This window comes from Coturnix japonica, chromosome 38 (genome assembly GCF_054131305.1).
Source record: "Coturnix japonica strain WE chromosome 38, WE-NBRP24, whole genome shotgun sequence".
Taxonomy (NCBI): domain Eukaryota; kingdom Metazoa; phylum Chordata; class Aves; order Galliformes; family Phasianidae; genus Coturnix; species Coturnix japonica.
The window spans coordinates 4682083-4701881 of NC_140700.1; the positions used below are offsets into that span (position 1 = coordinate 4682083).

The 19799-nt window shown below is 45.5% G+C and overlaps 2 protein-coding genes across 3 annotated transcripts; both read right to left on the minus strand.

The window, feature by feature from the left end:
- Window positions 1-73: 73 nt before the first annotated feature.
- On the minus strand, window positions 74-7405 carry PHTF1 (putative homeodomain transcription factor 1). 2 transcript variants are annotated; one of them, XM_015885238.3, is made up of 18 exons: window positions 7333-7405; window positions 7209-7265; window positions 7060-7129; window positions 6750-6908; window positions 6394-6553; window positions 6115-6240; window positions 5324-5483; window positions 5028-5201; window positions 4870-4947; window positions 4460-4669; window positions 4129-4257; window positions 3547-3819; window positions 3255-3386; window positions 3050-3136; window positions 2533-2688; window positions 2072-2167; window positions 1595-1720; window positions 74-1440 (listed from the first exon to the last, which is right to left on the minus strand). In XM_015885238.3, the coding sequence occupies exons 1-18, from the start codon at window positions 7375-7377 to the stop codon at window positions 1420-1422; spliced, it is 2259 nt and encodes a 752-aa protein (XP_015740724.2). In that variant the 5' UTR covers window positions 7378-7405; the 3' UTR covers window positions 74-1419. The 2 variants fall into 2 exon arrangements, with proteins under 2 accessions (XP_015740724.2, XP_085383272.1); XM_085527146.1 differs by lacking the exons at window positions 7209-7265; window positions 7333-7405 and having other exon boundaries at window positions 6387-6553.
- Window positions 7406-7473: 68 nt separating this feature from the next.
- On the minus strand, window positions 7474-19748 carry RSBN1 (round spermatid basic protein 1). The gene is made up of 7 exons (XM_015885239.3): window positions 19277-19748; window positions 16025-16695; window positions 13125-13262; window positions 12579-12721; window positions 11786-11953; window positions 11375-11483; window positions 7474-10995 (listed from the first exon to the last, which is right to left on the minus strand). Exons 1-7 carry the CDS (start codon window positions 19728-19730, stop codon window positions 10534-10536), a joined length of 2145 nt encoding a protein of 714 aa, XP_015740725.2. The 5' UTR covers window positions 19731-19748; the 3' UTR covers window positions 7474-10533.
- Between the last annotated feature and the right edge of the window lie 51 nt (window positions 19749-19799).

Genomic DNA, 19799 nt, shown 5'->3' on the forward strand with positions numbered 1-19799 from the left:
GCTGGTTCTGCACTGTATGAGATCGATTCCTTGTTGATGTCCAGCGCTTTAATACTTCACACACAAAATACCCTTCTGGAAAACAAATGCAGTTTATTAGTGCAAGTTTCCTTGGCTTCCTGCTCAGATAACAGATGTTCAACAAAGGTGATAAAGTCATGGAGTCGCACAGAAACAGCTGCTGCTGAAGGAATACTTGAACTGCAGGTTTATTTGTACATTCTGATATAGCAAGTTGTCATTTTCCATCTTTCAACCTTTCCTTGTACAGAAAATAGCTATAAACAGTTTACTACCAAAAGTTCTTATGCCATCTTGCTTCCTTACGTGACAGAATGAAGCCACGAGGACGTCACATTTTGCTTTTCCTCATGACTGATACAACAGTCAGCAAAACTTAAGGACAGTGCAAGCCTACAGGATGTCTTTACAACTTCTCTGTCTTTCCTATGTTGTTTTTAAACAAGAATCTATTTGTAAGTGAGGAAGGCTTTCTCAGTCATCTTCCACTGCCGTGATTACCACAGCAGGAGCTTCCTTAAGTACTCCAGTGTAAGGCACTATTGCAGTGCAGAGCTGCAGCAGCTTCTCAGAACACCAAGTTCAGCTGTCATGGAAGGATGTACAGCAGGATGCTGTGTGTAGCCCACTGTTACCTATAAACACTCAGGTGTCAGAGAGAACAACCATAGCAAAGTGATTTTTAGCCAACAGATGTTTTTACCTGTATTTGTGTATTCCAAAAACGATGAATTACTTGCAGTAAACCCCATGTAAGCCAGCCAGCATCCATCTGTTACAGAGCTGCTCTGCAGCTGCAAGCCCAACTGTCAGCATCGGGTCAGCGTTCGTCCTGTGCAGGCTGCTGTCACTGCAGCCAAAAGCACAATGAAATGCTGAGCAAAGTGCTTTTCAGCACATTCACATTAATGCCTCATCAGTATCACCCAGGCAGAGCTCTGGAGGCAGATACACAAAGCCCAGCGTAGCTCCAGTGCTCTCTGAAAATGATGTGAACAACAGCAGGAGGACTGATGTGTTACGTTATTGCACGGGGCTGATCTTTAGAGAAACAAGGCACCTGTAACAAGCACCTGTGTCGTTCCAGCATGGCTTTTGTAGTGATTGATGCTCCACAGTCAGTGCACGCAGTTCCTGCTATCTTCAGTGCAAAGTACTACCGGTATTTGGCTCCATTTACTCTGTTTCACATGAGCATGCCATGGGATGACTTCATAAACTGGACTGATTTATTCTATGTCACAGAACAGGACAGCTTTCAATGCATACCTTGAGGCTCTGTTAAAGAAACTGCAGTGACAGACCTCTGTAGTGTGAGAGCAGCCCTGCTTTGTGTCCCAGCCCTCGGTCTCTGCCGTGTCCTTCCGCTGGGGAGGGCTGTGCTGATGGTCAGTCAGTTCATGGTTTGATCTTCCATAACTGAAAAGAGATTCTGAGAATAAGCATGGACCTAAGAGTAGGACTGCAATGCTTCTCATCTACAGGTAAGGCTCATCCATCACCCATCCTGCACTGAGCACTAATTGTAAAGTGTGAATTCCCTGGAGGGAGGTGGGGGGGGAGTTAAACTTACTCTGATATTGAATCCCAGCAGATCACTTATAACACCCGAGACAGCAGAGAGTATTACAACGCGTGTTATGTTGTAGATTAATGGGTTCATGGTCAGCCCGTACAGCCTGAATGGTGTGTCCAGTTCCTGTTGTGGAAGGAAAAGGGAAAAGAACAAAAATCCCATAGTAGAGTTAGTCCATAGCAGAAGTAACTGTCTGCCTTTTAACTTAATGTTGGCTCTCTGGCACACTCTGCTAACCGTGCCCTGCTTCTGTATCACAAGTTAAGTGTACATACAGAAATTCTATGCATTCCAAGCCTCTCTGCTCACAGATGTTTTCTAATGGCCATCTATAATCTGAAAAGTCCCCTTTTTCTACTGGCAGAAACTTAATGCAGCGGACTATAGGATTATTATGGAATTATCCAGCAATATTCTATGTGGCTTTTTATATGTGGTTTTAAGACTGTGCTCCTATTCCAAATGCTTTTTTACCTTTAGCAGCTTTGTAGAGAGTTTCAAAACGTTGTTAACCAGAGACAGCTGTTCTTTCTTGTTGGGTTTCTTCTCCATCTTTAGGTATAAGTTTATCTGTGACAGACATTGTTAACATCCCAGTATTAATTCCCAACCAGTTTCTATCTGAGGGCAGTGACAGTAACAATGACAATCTGTTGTCACTCCTAAAGCAGTGATAGATATACAGAGGACTTGGGCAGTGATAGATCACACTTTAACTAACAAACACAGCTGATGTGATAACCCAAAGCCAGAAGCAATTCAGACTCTGAACCTGTCTCAGTGTTTACCCCCTTGTCCCTCCCATGCTGAGTTGTATTCCTTTATTACAGTGCAGCACAAATGGTGTTTATGAGCCTGGTTTAAATTGCTGTAGTTAAATCCAAACAACAAAAAAAAGGGATAAAACCAAAAGGAGAAGAAGCCAATGGAGGTACCTGCTCAGTAAGCAAGATGGAAATATTGCTGTACTTCTTGTTGGTCTCAGAGCCCAGGGATGCCAGGCGCAGTAAAAAGAGAAGAAGTGCTGCCTCCCAGATTAAGAACTCCCAGTTATAAGCTGCGCTCAGAAACGTTTTGTGACCCTTCAGGACCTGTTTGGGGAAGCAAAAAGAATTAAGGCCAGGCAGTCACAACAAGCATGCAAAAACCTTGTACAGCTCTTCAGAACAGCTATCCGTGTTCTATAGCAACCAGCACATTTGCCCTTGAAGCGTAATTCATTCATGCAGCTGGGTTAAAGTACAGAGCCTTGTTTATAACCCCAAGAATTTGTTCATTTTCAAGTTGAAGCTTTTTTTTCCTCATCAGAAAGAAAATGTCTGTGACAGGTAGTTTAGTGAAGGACTAAAGGGTGTTATGAGCAGTTACTGAGTTGTTCTTCAATAACAGGTTGAAGAGGCTGCTGCACTCAGCTCTCTTAAATAAAACACCCTGGGAACATTTGAGTCTTACCTGGGCGCAGCATATGAAAGCAATTGAAAGAGCCAGTAAGAAGATGGATGATACAACAACATCCACAGAGCGCTGCGGGCCTCGCCTCTGCAGGAACAAAGACAGCACTGGGTCTAAGGGTTGGGTCGGGTCTATGGAGATACCCAGAACCTTTGCTTATGCTGACTGGAATAACCAGCTGCATCCATCCTGGGTCAGAACTCACCTTTAGATAGGAACGAAGAGATAACCAGATCTTAATGTTTTCTACCTTCTTGAGTCTGAAGTGAGGAATTTCGTATTTCCTGGCTTTCCGAGCCGATGTGATGTGACTGAAAAGCTTGGCAAACAAAAACCTCTGCAGATCATAAACAAAACACACACACACAAACACGAATGAGTCTAAAAGAGAAAGAAGCAACGTTGCTTGGGACTGTTTAGTGGTAACGGGTAGAAAAGCTCAACTTATGGCACCCTGGGAAGGCCCAACTGAAGGGGTTCGATGCATTGAATCCTACCTGTTTGTATGTTCTCTCAGCAACGCACATCATAAAGAAAAACATCCAGGTCAAGCAAAGCCGTTCAAGGAAGTTGATGGTAGACAGAACAATGACAGGGATGCTGGCAGGTGCCCCACAGAAGATGTGCAAAAGCTCCTTCAGAGAAATGGAGCACAACTGCTCTATGTTATCGGTGTGGAAGAGTCTGTAGAGGAAGGGCAGGAACGCTAACCCGATGGTGATGACGTTTCCCAACATCTGATAGCCCACTCCCTGCTGGTAGGCATTAACCTGGCGAGCAGGAACAAAAACATCACCATTAAGTCAGGCTTTTTGTGTGGTGCTGTGGCTGCATTCAATCAAGCACTCAGAGGATGCAGCCTAAAATCACTGCACCCATTTCAGTCCAAACTGAACAAAACAGACTCAGCAGCCTTCAACAAGACCTGCTGAGTTTTTGCTTATGCAATTCTTAGGTACCTTTGGGACACAGCTACATTTGCAGCTGGGGGAGGAGCTGCTTTGATACTGCACACAGTAATTGCAGGTGTAACTATTGTAAGTTTTTGCTGCTGAAATTGCACTGCTTTGCCCTCTTACCCTGCTCATGATGATCCCGCTGATCTCCAGCACAGACATATCCACCTTCTTGCAGTCGTTCCCTTCCCAGATCAGCGCACTCACTTTTGCAGATTCTGGGCTTGTATTCTGTAGCCACAGCAAATGGTTCTGTCAAAGAGCAAAGAACACAATGGGCACATGATGCATTTCTGCCCTCTACTAATGGCTCACATTAAAGCACCAGCATTCAGCTGTGCCTTCTGTTTAATTTGGGCAGGATTTGGGGATGGGAGAGAACTGTGTGAACTGAAGGAAAACACCTGAACGATCTTTCTCAGTTCTCTCAATTGCAGCATAGAAACCAACAGACCTGCTGAAAAACATCTTCCTTCAGGTCTCTCCTGCCACCTTTCATGGTCTCCTCCTCGCTGTCACTGGTGCAGGATGAGCGGCACTCCGGCCCATGCAGCAGATCATCCCAAAGCATGTCTTCTGTCTCAGAGTCCTGCCGTGTGCTCTCGGAGTCTCTCCGGGTCACACTGCAGCTCCGGGACCCCACACTCACACAAGACCTCGAGTCCTTTGAAATCAAATAGAACTTAGACAGAACAGCCCCAATTTGAGCACCACCCCCACAGCAATCAGTGAAATGAGCCTCCATGGGGCAGCTGGAAACTGACAGCCCCACGTATCATTTAACAGTGAGCCATTCTGATGGGAGAGATACGTCTGTGCTGGTCAGGGTCAGTAAAGAAACGTCTCTTGAACTTATAACCATACCTGATTATATAATGTGGATTCAAGTTCAGATTCCGCAACGCTGTCAGAATCTCTGACACCTCTCAGGGCTTGTTTGACCTGCCAAAAACAAAGGAGAAACAGCACATGATCCATAGCAGAAAACTGGGTGGAAAACAACATCAGTTCAACATGAGTACCTGTGAGACAGCCTGGTTCAGAGAAACAGGGCACTGCTTTTTCTTCTCTTCGTAGCTGTTGTCACTGGAAGCCCCCTCTACGTGCTGCCGTAACAAGATCCTTTCTGCCACTGCTTCAGCATCCTCCTCGCTTGAAAGCTCATCAGATGCACCATCTCTGTTGGTGCAATCGTCCTAGAAATACAGCAGTGAAAACAAGGCAAAAGCACCAACAAACAGCCAACTTGAGCTGCATCAAACCAAAGGTTCCAGGCTAATGCTGCTATTGTACAGTGACAGTCTTTTAGGGATGGTACCTGATGGCTCTTCTCCACATCAGAAAGTTTATTTTTCTCTTTGAAGTGCAGCAGCCTGTGCTCAGACCGGCCATGTCTGTGCTTGACGCCGTTATTCACGGCGCTCACACCGTGTTCTGTCTCAGTTCCTTTCTCAGCCACCAGCTTCGAGCTTTTGACCCTGGGTGAGGAAATAAAATCACATCTTTGCATCAGAGAAAAGCTCTGAGGAACATCATAGAACGGCCTGGGTTGTAAAGGACCTCAATGATCATGTGGTTCCAACCCCCTGCTATGTGCAGGGTCACCAACCAGCAGCCCAGGCTGCCCAGAGCCACATCCAGCCTGGCCTTGAATGCCTGCAGGGATGGGGCATCCACAGCCTCCTTGGGCAACCTGTTCCAGTGCATCACCACCCTCCGGGTGAAAAACTTCCTCCTAAGATCCAACCTAAACCTCCTGTCTCAGTTTCAAACCATTCCCCCTTGTCCTATCGCTTCCCACCCTCACAAACAGCCATTCCCCCTCCCTTCAAGTACTGCAAGGCCACAATGAGGTCTCCCTGCAGCCTTCTCCAGGCTAAACAAGCCCAGTTCCCTCAGCCTTTCCTCATAGGAGAGGAGCTCCATCCCTCTGATATCTTAGTGGCCTATATGTGAATACAGGGCTGCCTCCTGCTGGCAGCTCTCCATGGCCTGATTCTGGCAGGGCTCGGGATCATCAGTGACAGTGTGACTCCATCTTCATTTTCCAATATCAAACAGCTCACGCAGGGTGGTTACAAACACACAAAGCAGGGGCAGATCTCTCACCTCCTCCGGAACAGAATGCCAAATAAACTGCTGAGCGTGGACGTGGATTCCGCCTGCTGTTCTGTGCTGGCTCTGTCAGGAGGAGCCCAGCTGCTCCCATCAGCACCCACAGATTTACGTAATTTCCTGATTAGAAAGAACGAAAGGAGAATTGGTATCGCAGCTAAAAGATCCCTTCATTCTATTTACACGCAAACAGGAGACGTTTACCCACTAATTTCTACCATGAGCAATTCACCGTATGCTCCGATCCCAGCAAGGAAACCCATTACCTCTCACCTCCTCCTCCTGCTGAGGCCGTTGTTTCCTGCTGTTTTGTTCATCTGGGTGGACACTATCTGGCAGTGAACAGTCCCCATCAGTAACATAAGGCACATGGGTCCCATGACTTCACTGGCATTCACAACAGGCATCGCCAAGTACAATATAACTGCAATGACTGGAAAGGAGAAAGATTTACTGCAGAAACGAGTGCAGCCTCATTTCCACATCCATCTCAACTGGTTGTTTTTCACTCTGCCTTCTGACTTGGGCCAATATTGTGAGCAGACAAAGGGATTTCAGGCAGCATCCTTAGCAGGCTATGAAAGCATATGATGTTATCGTAGACAAAAAGACAGCATCACAGCCCTTACCTTGCATAACATAGAGCAGCAGGAGCCACGTAAAGATGCGCTGGGACGTAACCTGGATCCACCACCGACTGAACAGCGGGAAGAACACAACCCTGACGATTCCCTTCCGCGTTAACGACGTCCAGGGGATCTCGGGCTTCGCTTTGGCAAACGTAGAACCTCCAAGGAGACACAGAGCCGCAATGACTCTATCGGGCCAAAGCAGCAGCAGCCCCGACGAGCCGCAGCCCGACGAGCCGCTCCGCCTCCTTCACCCGCTCCTTATCGCACCCAGCTGCTGCCGGGCCGCCCCGTTCACCCCCCCCTGTACCTCGGATCAGATCCACGTCGATCAGGTCGGCCTGGATGTGGCCCTTCCTTTTGGGTTTGCTCTTGAATCCCTGCACAGCAGCGAACAAAGAGCCGTGAGCCGCTCGGGCCGCAGCGCAGCGCCGCTCAGGGAGGGCGGAGAAACGTTACCTTCATCTCCGTCTGCTCGATCGCCTTCTCCCATATCTGCTGATCGTAAGCCCCGACCTACAGGGGGATAAAGGGCTGAGCACCCAGCGGGGCCGGCACCCGCAGCACAACACAACGCACTCACCTTCTTTTGGTACCAGGAGATCGCGTCCCGCTCGCAGGCAGCCATGCGGTTCCGGTCCGACCCGCTCCACCTTAAGCCCGACCCGCAGTTACCGCCCCGCCCCGCCCCCAAAATAAAGAGACCAAACGGTAAAGGACGAAAAAAAATCCCATTTTTCGTTTATTTAAAAAAATACTTTTTACAGGGAGGAGGAAAAAAAATAATAATAATAAAATAACCCAAAACAACGGCAATAACAACAAAAAAAAGGCTCTGAATTCTGCATTCCGTCGGAATATTTGACACAGAAACAGCAAGAAACGCACCGCAATGAGGGTTAGTCACAGAGGATTTAGAGCTCGACCTGCATACACGGATCATCAGAACGTCAATAAATAGGGTAAGGCTGCACCAAGCAAACAGCCTTACAGGCAATGGGGCCTTGTAAATGAACCGCAGCAAAACCAGAGCTGCCAATGGAACCCAAAGCACACAACAGCAACATGGAAACCACAAAACACGCTGTACAAAGGAACCAGAAGCGTTGGAAGGGCTTTGAGCTGTTCAATAGAGCCACAGTGGGTCGCCTGCTCTTTGCCATGTGCCATTGCCCCCATAGACCCTGGGCAGGTGGGATTTGGGGCTCTGTTTCTCCATTGAAGGCAGTGCCAGGTGATGGGTGGGAACTGCTGCCCATGGTAGAAGCTGTGACAGTTTGTCCCACAGAACTGAGGTGTAAGGAGAGCTGATAGAGCACAGAACAGAGCCCTGATAGTGTACGGTGATGTCTATAGCTATGAAGAGCTAATGAACACCCTGAGCATCCCACCTTCCCAAAGAGGCCGTGTCAGATGTGACCAAAGCACATCTCCTGCATCCTGCTCTCACCTCCATCCTTCACATCCAGCTCTGAGGACATACTATGTGCTATTAGATGTGATCAGTGACTGAACACAGAGAGCACGATGCTGCAGGGCACAGCAAAGACACCCCAGAGCATCAGGTTTCATTACAGCAGTTCTAAAAGCTGCGTAAGTCTCTCCCATCTTCTGCCTTTATCCATTTAAAACACTGTTAGAATTTCACACAAAGGATTCACAGATTGATTTCCCTTCGTTCGGCCTCCAACACAAAGCAGGCAGGTCAGTGTGCGAGGGTTTCTTAGTCTGTGTTACTGGGTACAGCTGTGGGACCATCGAGCACCTGCAGCTCTGTCAGCTCCTGAGCAAAACCTCATTGCTTTGCTCTGCTGCCATGAGCAGAACAGCACAGGTGAGAAGGAGAACGGGCACTTGGAAGACTAACAGAGGAGAGAACGCCGCCGGGTGATGGGATGTTCAGGATGGACTGAAGCCACTATTGCCTGCGAGGAATTTGACTTTGAACAACCCTTAAAGCTACAAAATTCCTCTCAACATAAGAAGTGGGAAACAAAAACCAACCCACCAGAGAACAGACAGCTCGGAAACGAACCGGTCCGGATGATCCAGGATTCCTGCTAAGATTAAATTACAGCCCTGCATCAATCACATTTTATCATAAAAGCTTTCCATTCTAACACCTTATTTACACAGATTACTAAAGCGAGTCACTACCACTTCAATCTGTAAATTAGTTTTAAATTGAAATATTTCCTAGTCCTCATTTCTGTACCGAAGACAATACATACATACACATAAGGAGTAATACAGGCTCTAACTAATCACTGCGGTTTCATCTGATGATTCTCTTTTTCCTATCAGTTTAAAATAGTGACCTCTACACCGAGGTGCTAATATGTATAACAAAGCCTACACAAACAATATTGCACAAAGTAATCCTTATAATAGAGTAACATATTTTAGAGACCCTTATAAAGAGAAGAGTAATAATTGATATTAAAAAGATGCGTCCAGAACTAACACGGCATCTTTGCTCTTGTCTACTCTAAGATAGTGTTTCAAATCCTTCCTACCCTGGTGAGGATGAGAACAGATGAAGCCATCTGGAGGCAGCTTCAGTTGCACCAAAAGCCAACTTGGATTCTAAATGTGAGTGGAAGGGGGTGAGAGAGATGGGATCGTTCCTTTCAATGACTGGAAAGGGCAGCAATAAATGGGGTGAGTGGAATTCAGATACAGATTACACATATTAACATTTAGAAGCATTGAAAGACCGGTCAAGAACTGCTGAGAGCTGACACTATGTATTCAGTGCGTACCACTGGTTCTTCCACAGTACCTGGGCACCCAAAAGCTACACATGGAAACAGCAGTCCGATGCCATAATACTTTTTATTGTGAAACAGTAATACAGAACTTCCTAGAAAACGGACATTCTTATGGTAGAAGTCAGTCACCAACTCAACGCTATCATATTAAGTGCATCAGTACAAGGGAAAGTGTGGTTCCGTTGGACATATAATATGACCCGATCAAAACAAGCTGCCAAGTTGGTTAGCATTTGAAAGCCTTAAAGTGCTCAAAGATAGCGAGTTCCTCCACAAGTCTGCCAACAGGTTCTCTGCCTTTGACACCAGTATTAATCACATCAGAGGAGACCTCTTTTGGAAGCAAAACCCTCACGCCAAACAGTACAAGCAGCGCTATGAGAAGTGTTAGGCCAGTAAAGCCACGGCATTTCAACGGGATCAGACACTTCCTTCAGTTCGTTTTACAGATGGCCTTGGTAGGATCTGTAAGGAATACAGACCGATTTCTACAGCTCGTTTAGAAACCAACTTGCATATGAACCGCGTCAACAACAGACACCAAATATTTCACAAATTGTCCACAAAAGTGCTGTGCTTTCTCTCTTTTTTTTTTTTTTTTTGTCCTAGCAATTAAAATGTGATGGGAAAAGTTCCTACAACGTTGTCTACAAAAGCATCACTTTCTGGTGAAGGGGAGAGAGTGAAAACTGGGAAACAACACCGAGCAGTAGAGTTAAATCATTGCGTGTTCCTGGAGGGATTTCATTCTGGTTTTGAGGAGATATTCAATATCTCATTGCTTAAACAGAAAGAAGTGGTAGACCACTGTCACAGGTTGTACTACGGGGTTAAAATACAACTTGAGTTTTGCATAATCTGTGTAAAAAAGATATGCTTGACATTTTGGAATGTCACCTTTCTTTATAGAATTATAGGCAAGATTTCTCCAATAAAACATAAGCCAGTTATAAAACTATAACTTCACATCAAAATTTTAAAAAGCTGTTAAAAAATGTTTGTTTATATACATATCACACAGAAGAGCCTGCATGATCCTGCGGATTGTGTTGCTGATCAGACTCTATTTTAAAACCTGGAAGAGGCTGGGCCGCCTGATCTGCTTGTACAAGTCCTGATAGCGAAGAAGCAGAGGAGGAGAGCGTCCCTGTGGTAAGCTGCATTTCTATCCCTGGTTCTTCACACTCTGTTTTTACACTCACGCATCGGGGTTCACCTTTGGACTCTGTCTTTCCAGGAATGCTACTGTTCAAGTTTGAATCGCTCTCTGTGTTTTGAGAAGTCTCCCCCACGGGGTGATATTGTTTAAGTCGTATGTGCCAGGCTAAGCTGCAGACTGCTGACACTGTTTTGAACTGATGAATGACATTTCTAGGGATGAAGTAGATGTCATTGTCACACAACTGAATTCTAGCATAGCGAATGCCTTCCCGTCTCATTTGGTTTAGTTTGGCTTCATCCACCCATTGAACACACTGAGAGGAGGAAAGATGGTAGAGTTAGTGCTGTACTTCGTTCAGGGTAAATAATTCAGTACCTACCTATTTTTAACATACTTTGGACCTGGATCACATATTTCTGTTTAACGGGTAAAGCTTCTTTCTTTTTAAAGCAAGAACTTTGTTCTATGAGGGCCACCAATCATGGTAACTACACAAGGTGACAACAACAGAAGACTACAGTGTGACTCAGAGCAGGAAGCCCAGTTTGGTAGAAAGGAAACACAAGAAGGAAAATTGCATGAGGGAACTGAGAACTGATGGGCACAGGGATACAAAAGGGGTGGCTGTACAATGAGCCTGACAGCTGTCAAGCTTCCTACAAAGTGCTCTGTCAGTAGGAAAGATCAAATACCTGTGACACTGGTGGTTCATGTAGGTCCAGCTGAAGTCTCTGCACAACATCAGTGAAATCTTCAGCATGGAAACAAACCACATCTTTGGTTATACGAGGCTGGTCGCTCCTACAGAGAGAGGAGAAGTGCAGGGAGTTTTAAAGAACTTCACTTATATTGTTTCATTGAACAAACAACCTTCTTCATTTTCCTACTGGGCACAAAGTCTCATCATTCCTCAGTAGACATGCATGCTATTTAGGAAAGGAGGCACAGTCTGTATGTGCCTTACATTTCTCAAGCTACAGACCGCATTTATCTCATTACTCTTTAATTAGCCTTTTTTCCCCCCCAAGGAATTTTCTTCTCAGAGAGAAAACACTTAGATTCGCCCCCTCCCACTACAGCAGTCCCATCTCAGGGGCACTTACCATTCCCCAAACTGCACAGCCTTGAGAACACCGACAGCAGCTGTGCTCTGCCAGTCAAATCCCTGACCCACATGGTCAGCGTGAGCCCTTGTTCTGTCTTCAAACAGAACCTCACGGGGCTCGCTGGTCCGAGGTAGGTACTGGAGATTCTTTATTTCATTCATTGACCTGCAACATGATTAAAAGACATACTAAAATCTATGGCAAACTACTTAGAAAAACAAACGCTTGTATTGAAGTAACCTTCACATGTTGTATACTGCCAGCTTCAAAATCAAAGGCCAAAGCACTTCTCTCACTCTAGTTATCTGACAACAAAAGACTGAATCACATCAAAACACGCTGCCGATCCTTCACCTGAAATCAGTTCTACAGCACAATCTGAGAAAGACAAAGTACATCCACACACCACAGTATTTCCTGTGATAGCACTAACACTAAAAAGCAGCTCTAAGGCTTTAAGGAACTAAGTTGTTTTGGAGCATTTCACTCCCCAAATTAGTTCTTCCCACAGAAATTAGCTGAGGGATATGTCTCCTGCAGGACTACAGGAACTGGTTTTAATGTTAAGGGAGAACTGATTGAGGACATATTACTTTGAAAAGTGAGAAAATTACAATCACAAACATCACATTCAGCTCAGTTCACTGAGCTAATCTGAAATAGAAATGAAAATGAAGAACTTAAGCCTGTGAATCAGCCTTCTGAAGAACTAATTACATTTAAAATATCAAGGCTTCGTTCTCAAGTCCAAAGAATATAAAACTGCAATGAAAGAAAAGCCAAGTATTACCGGCGCCGTTTGAATGGTGATTTTGGCATATCAGCTGTTGGGATCATCTGCTCTCCTGGTCTCACCCACATTATGGGACCATCATCACTTTGTGACCTGCACTGAAGTCTGAGGCTTGAGAGAGTACCCCAGGGCAAAGTCATCTAAAGAAAAGGAGAAAAAACACAAGGTGAGAGGGAAAAACTAAATGATACCTTTACTATCAAAAGAATGGTACAAAAACTGATGCTCTTTATGAAGTAGGATATGTTCCAAGCTAAATTCAAACTTAGCTTCTAGGGAAGTAGATAGCTAGGTAGCTGATACATGACAGCATAAATCATAATTAGCTTTTGAATGATTTACAGATCCATAGCCAGTTAGTTCAGTACCTTTCATTTGGATAGAGGAAAGAATGTACCTCCAATCCTCGTTAGCTCCAGTGATGAGCATATCAATGGAGAAAGTACTTCTAAGGTTTCTAATCTCTTGAATATATATATGAGCCTTAGCAATCTGTTAATTACCTAAAGCACTTTAAATTAAGCACCACAAGTTACTTCTTACTCTCAGAAATGGAGACTCTTCCAACATATCCAGAAATTCTGGGAAATAGTCCCCAACTTCTTCATCCACTGCTCCAACGAGGCTGATCTGCCGCATCGGTCCCGCTCTGTAGGTTCCACAGCAGTACGTTCGATTGACCTGAAGGGCCAGAAAGGAAAAAAGGCCACCACAGATTCAGTGCTTTTACAAGAAATCACAGATTTCTAATAGAATACGCCAAGCTACAAATGAGTTTTTGTCCAAATCCAAGACTCGCATACATCTGTTTCATTGGCGGTGTCTTTAGGAGTATACAAGGATGTCTGTGTCTGTAGGGTATCCCAAGAGCAGATAAGTCCTGTTTAAACTGCTAATAGGGCACACTTCTATCACTTGAATCACAACCAGTCAGTGCTTGACTAATTCAGGAGCAACGCTTCCAGGCTCACATAAGAAAACTGACAACTAAAGCTTTACTGTGACTCAGTTTTTCACCAGGAAGCTTAAACTAAACACTGCATGTGAGTACTGCTGCTCCATTTCAAACTCTTAATATCCCACAGGGCTTTTCCCTATGACTGCAGTGAAGAACCTGTGTCTCCTGCATGTAATGACTCTGAAAAAATGCACGACAGTGCACAGAATCAGGGAATAAACTAAGGAAGTGAGAGGTCTAACTAAGAACCAGGAGTCAAATGTACATTTCAGTGTTTACCTACACAAATCTTAAGCTTTTTGTTTGTTATATATATTAGCACACACTGTCGGCTTCTGATGATACAGATTTTATGATCGAGGCACTATCTTGGGAGACCTGTTAATTCTTTCTGGCTGGTGCCCTAAGTGAAAGTTAAGCCCCCAGATCCTATTAGAACATGACTGGTAAAGGCAGAATGATTTCAGCTGAAACAAAACAGCGTTATCCTGGGTCTGCGCAGCTACAGGAGGACAAAGGACTAAAGCCAGTTACAGTTCACTGCCTCCTGTCATTAAGGCAAAGGGAGAGACACAACTTCCAGACGAGTTATGTTCTGCTGATGTGACTTGCTTAATACTTGGGTAGCTTCTATACAAAAAAAACTTCCCTAACTTCTCTTTCTGGGAAGAAAAAGTGGGGCAGCCTAACAGCAGTGTGGTTCATTGCCCACTGCTGTCAAGGACAGTTTAACCTTTTCTGACAGCGTACTGCAGGAGTAGGAAAGCTTCCTGTTATCCATCACCTGCTGGATGCTTCTCCCATCTCCTTCCCAGAAGTGATATCGGCTTCATTCTCAGTGCAGACATAGCAGTCATAGGAAGATAGCTGCCAGGGAGAGTACTGGTTCCTTTTAGCTGCACTGCTAAGAGTCTTCTAATTGAAGTATGCCCTTATGCAAAGTAATTTACAAGTCACTGTCTTGAAAGCTCGTAGTGTAACTGAACAGCTTTAAACTAAAGCTTAGCTTTAGCATTTAAGTATTCAAACAAATAAGCCAGAACCAACAAAAGCAGAAGAAATCCAGAGATATTCAAGCTTAAGTACTTCAATGTACAAAACCTGAACACGATACAGTATAAATACACACTGGAGTGGTTTGCTTTAAGTATTCCACCCATACCTTAAAAGTTGATACGACTCCACTGAGCATCCTCAGCTGAAAGTAGAATCTGAAGCATTCCTGGAACATGCTCAGCCTGCACAAGTGTAACATTCTACAATATACTTCCATACGGAACATTTCCTCATATAGGAAGGTCCAAAAGTGAAACTTACCCAAACTACTCATTCCTCAGTGCTGCCAAGCAAAAGAACTTGTCTTATCCTCCCTATACTTTCCTAAGCAAAGGATTTTGACCATGTAAATATAAGCTAGCTTGCAAGATTTAAGCTTTAGCAGAATGCAGCCACTGTGGTTTAATCCATCAGTTTCAATACATCTCCACGTGTTATGGCATTACCCATACTCTCTAAAGACTCACGTTTCTGTTGTCTTAAGAGCTGTGACAACTATACTTCTGTACACATTTGTTCAGCATGTGAACCATACCAACACACTTCAGGCAGAGGAGATTAAACCCAGCTCAGCATGACCTGGTTAGAGAGGCATTTCAACCCAACTGAACCCAACATCTGACTCAATCGAGTTCAGAGAGCGCTTAAAATAGATTTAACTGAAATACCAGCACAGACTGTAACCCAAGGAAGCCTCTTATTCACACAAAGCTATTCTGAAGTGAGTGCTGCAGCAGCTTTCCATTGTCAAAACCACTCAGAAGCTAAGCGGTGTAATTACCGATTTAATGGTGACTGTAACTGCTGGGATGCATTCAAACACTCTGCAAGATACCATACAATAACATGGTAAGGCAGTAACCACTTCTCCAATGCAAACCTGGTATACAAGTATTTGGCAACCTTCACCCAGATCCAGATTAATGTAAATTCGACAGCTCCCAGTTATTCCTTCCAGCGGGTGATCCAGTATTCAGGATCTTAACTTCTTGTTAAGCACTGTAAGCAACTGCTTTCAGGCTAGACTGAGAAAAAAGAGCTTTTACTCCTACTTTTACTACTACAAATTTACCCAAACTGTAGCAGTGCCGGATGGTCACGGGTACTTCTGAGCTTGATGACAAGAGTCAAAGGTAAGGGCTTTTCTTAACAGAATCCTGAACTTAGCTTAAAAGCCACTGATGCATGTATTTAAGTTATATGAGATAGTCTGAACTTGAGCCCTTGAGCTTTCAGAACTAAGCTTTTATCCTCTAAACAAAGAATGAAAAGGCTTTACTTCCACAGACTTAAGATAAGCTGAAACTATCAATATCGAGGTAGTACATAAAGTGAAAGCCTTAAATCAAATGCTATTAAGAATATTCCAGCCCTCTCTCTGACGTTGGAAGGTGAGAACTAATTAACACCCACCATCGGGTGTTCTTACCTGAGAGTGAAAATTCGAAATTGTCGTCGTTTCAATGTCCTTCTTGCCCAATATTTCCATTTTCACTGGAGTGTTAGGGAAATTAAAAGCAAAGTAATCCAGGAAGTCTGGTAAATAAGCAGCTGCTCCATGTACTATGGCCAAAGCATAATAAGCTGCATTTTTATCATTTTCACTGAACGACAAAGCAAGAAACTCTTCTGCAAATCTCTCCATCTCCACTGGAGACAAAAATGAGAGTTCATCCATGTAGGCGTGAAGGACCAGGGCACCACCATTAGACTGATGTTCTTCGTGAATGAAGTTACTGAATTTAGTGCCAGTTTTCAAGAAGCTGCTGCGAACAGAGTGCTCCTGGTGTGTCACAAACGGGGTCTGCACTCCCTGGGGTACTCGATACTCCTGCATGCCCAAATTCAGTCTGCAGAGCTGCTCATCCTTAAGATACCTGAAGGATTCCTTGTTCATTTCTAAGTTATCACACTGTCCTTGAGACAAAGTCTCTTTGTCGATGCGGGTGAGTCCAGCGCACACTGTCTGCACTTCTTTGTTGTACATCTTCAGCCGTTTGCCCCTCACATCTTCCCGATGTTTCTTTTTCTTTTTTTTCTTTATCTTCTTCATAATCAGACTGTCAGCTCGTTGGGTTTTGCCATTTTCATCTTGAGTTTCTAGCAGCAATAACAGAAAGAAGATTAGAGTTCTGCACTGCAGCACATTCATCCTAAAAGAACAAAGACCGCAATTCCTACTGCTTGTTCCCACTAAGACTGACCAATGGTAACACCTTGTCTTTTGACTTAGAATAAAACAATGGAACAGAAACACAGCAGATCCCTTCCTAAAGGGAGCTCTGAATTAAGGAAAACTCCCTAAACTCCTGGCTTTTCCTATTAAAGAATTGAACTACCTGAGACCCTGAATATTTTAAATGAAATTAAGCTTTGTATTCAGCGGAGTAGAAACCGATAAAGTAAAATATAGAGGGATAGTCACAATACAAACGGCACAAGGAACCCAAATGAACCCATGTTTTCAGTTACCTTGCACCAGGCTGTTTTACAAGGGACTGTCAGGCTAAAAAGTGCTGACTTATCAGTATTGGTTTGTTTTTTGAAGTTAATCTACCTTGAAAATGCTGAAAGGCTTAGAGAGATGAACGGGAGGAATCTGTCAAGCAACACGCAGCTTAATTGCTTATCTGTCAGGATTAGCAATACTTCAAATAAGGTGGCAAGTAATGATAGGAATCTGCTGGTCCAGCTGCTACAAAACCTGAATTGCTCAGATTTCAATCTGCCTGAATCAAAGAACGCGACGTACATAAAACCTAAAGTGCCACATTGTCTGAATAAGCGACAGAGCAACCTGCTGCTGATGGCAATACCTGACCATGACATGTAATAACTAAAGCATTCCCAGCTTCCTAAGCACAGAACTTCACGCTAACAAAACTTCCCTTGTATGCAAAGCTACAGTTTATATTTCCTTTCTTCTCCTGCTGCACTTGAAGTGAGAGGGGAAAAAAGCCACGTTACAGACATCTAGGAGAAAAGCTGCAATAACAAATACACGCAGCTCCAAGTTACTTAGTTTCAGCACTGTATTTAACTGTATCATTAATGCTTTGCTCTCAGAGCTCTGTACTGGAGATGGTTGACCTTCTTAAGAGCCTCTTGTAGCAAACAGGGTTTCTCATGAAAGAAATAGTCGATTGCTTCATACTAACTCCATACAATTGCTTTAGGACCTGAAAGACAAGTTTTGCTGTTATGCCCCAGATTCTACAAGAAGCAATTGGCTTTATTTTCTATTACTGCTACAGAAGGCAGAGCAGAAAGGCAGCACCAGCTGTTTTGGTGATTCAAGTGAAGCAGCACCTTGAATAAGTATCACTGAAGGTCTCAGAAGTTAAACAGGCACAACCTCACTCATTTAACTAAGCTCTCAAGTACAGGTGCTGCTTTCCCAACCATAAGGAGTGAACTGAAAGGTATCTTCAATATCTCCAGCCTGAGATTCGGTTTAAACAACTCAAATACTCAGTTTTCACTCAGTATCTTCTTGTTTAAAGATAGCCCTGAATAACAGACGTGCACGCTGCATTTTGGAACACCACCAAAGACACTGGAGATGTTCACTGCAATCTGCGGCCAGAACTGACATACAGAGGCATTCCCAATCTATATTTCCTAATTATAACATCAGTGCTTTCATCGATTGTACAACCTCCACTAGTTTTGCCCATTCTTAAGACACTACAGCTGAAGTTTACACTTCAGACCTGTAAGCACCTGCATTCCAGCTTTCCTTGTCATATCTATTCCTGAAGCAGAATTCAGAGCATCATCATCACTACAGCTGCCTTTGTGCTACCATCCCATCCACACTCCTTCTCCCAAGAAGCATTTTACTACCATTAACCTGTGAGACACTGAGCTTGCACTACATAAGACCTTAAATAGCGATTCTTAACTGCGGAACTGAGGCATTTAGTTAGAAGTAAAAAAGCTGCATCTCAGTTCAGGTAAAGCAAAGCCTGAAGCAGTTGTGCACCGAGGGCAGCTCCAAACAACAGCAGCCACAGCTCAGCGTTGCACCGTCCATAGGTGAGTACTGGGCCAGGCCGTAGCTTGTCTCCCACCTTTCCCCCCGAGGAATCACAGAATGACCCGGGTTGGAAGGGACCTCAAGGATCATGTAGTTCCAACCCCCTGCCTGGCAGGGCCACCAAACATACACCTTTACTAGATCAGGTTGCCCAGGGCCCCGTCCAACCTGGTCTTGAACATCTCCAAGGACGGGGCATCCACAACCTCCCTGGACAGCCTGTTCCAGGGCCTAACCACTCTCCTAGTGAAGAACTTCCCCCTAACATCCAACCTAAATCTTCCCTCTTTTAACTTAAAACCATTTCCCCGTGTCCTGCTATTATCAGCCCTTTCCAAGAGTTTAAGGGAAGAGTAAGTTCCCTTCAGGTATTGAAAGGCTGCAATGAGGTCACCCCGCAACCTTCTCTTCTCCAGGCTGAACAAACCCAACTCCCTCAGCCTGTCCTCATAGGGGAGGTGCTCCAGCCCCCTGATCATCTTCGTGGCCCTTTCCAAAATCTCCATGTCTTTGCAGTAAGGAATAGGGTAAGGAAGGCAGGGTAAGAGGGTAAAGAGGCCGAGCGCAGCGCCCCGGGCTCGGAGGTTGTGGGGGGACCCGAGGCCGGGCAGGGAGCGCGAGCGGCGGCCGCTCCCGTCTCACCTCGCTTGCTGGGCCGCCCGGCCGCCCCGTCCGCAGGGCTGCCCCGCCTCGCCTTCTGCGGCTGCAGCACGGCGGGGCGATGCCGGTGGTGATGGTGTCGGCGCTCCTCGAGCGCGGCGGGAGGCGGCGGTAGACTGAGCGGGGAGAAGGCGAACAGCCCGGCGGCGGCGGCGGGCAGGCCGGGCAGAGCGGCCGGGGGCAGCGGCTCCGCCGGGCCGGGCCCAGCCAGCAGCGCTTGGTTCAGCCGGGCCCGTTTGCCTCCAGCCGTATCGCCGGGAGCCGCCCGCCGCCGCCGCCCGCCGCCCCGAGGCCGCCCGGGCCTTTCCCCTGAGGGCAGCGGGGGCGGCTCCTCCGGGGCCCGGGATACGGCGCGAACCGCAGCGACCTGCGCGGCCATTTCACTGCCTGCCTCACACACATTTAAATGGCCCGAGCGCCAGACGGCACTGCGCATGCCTCGCGCGGAGCCACCTGGGAGTTGTAGTTTGAGGAGGGGAGACGGGAAGTGTAGTCCGCCCGAGGG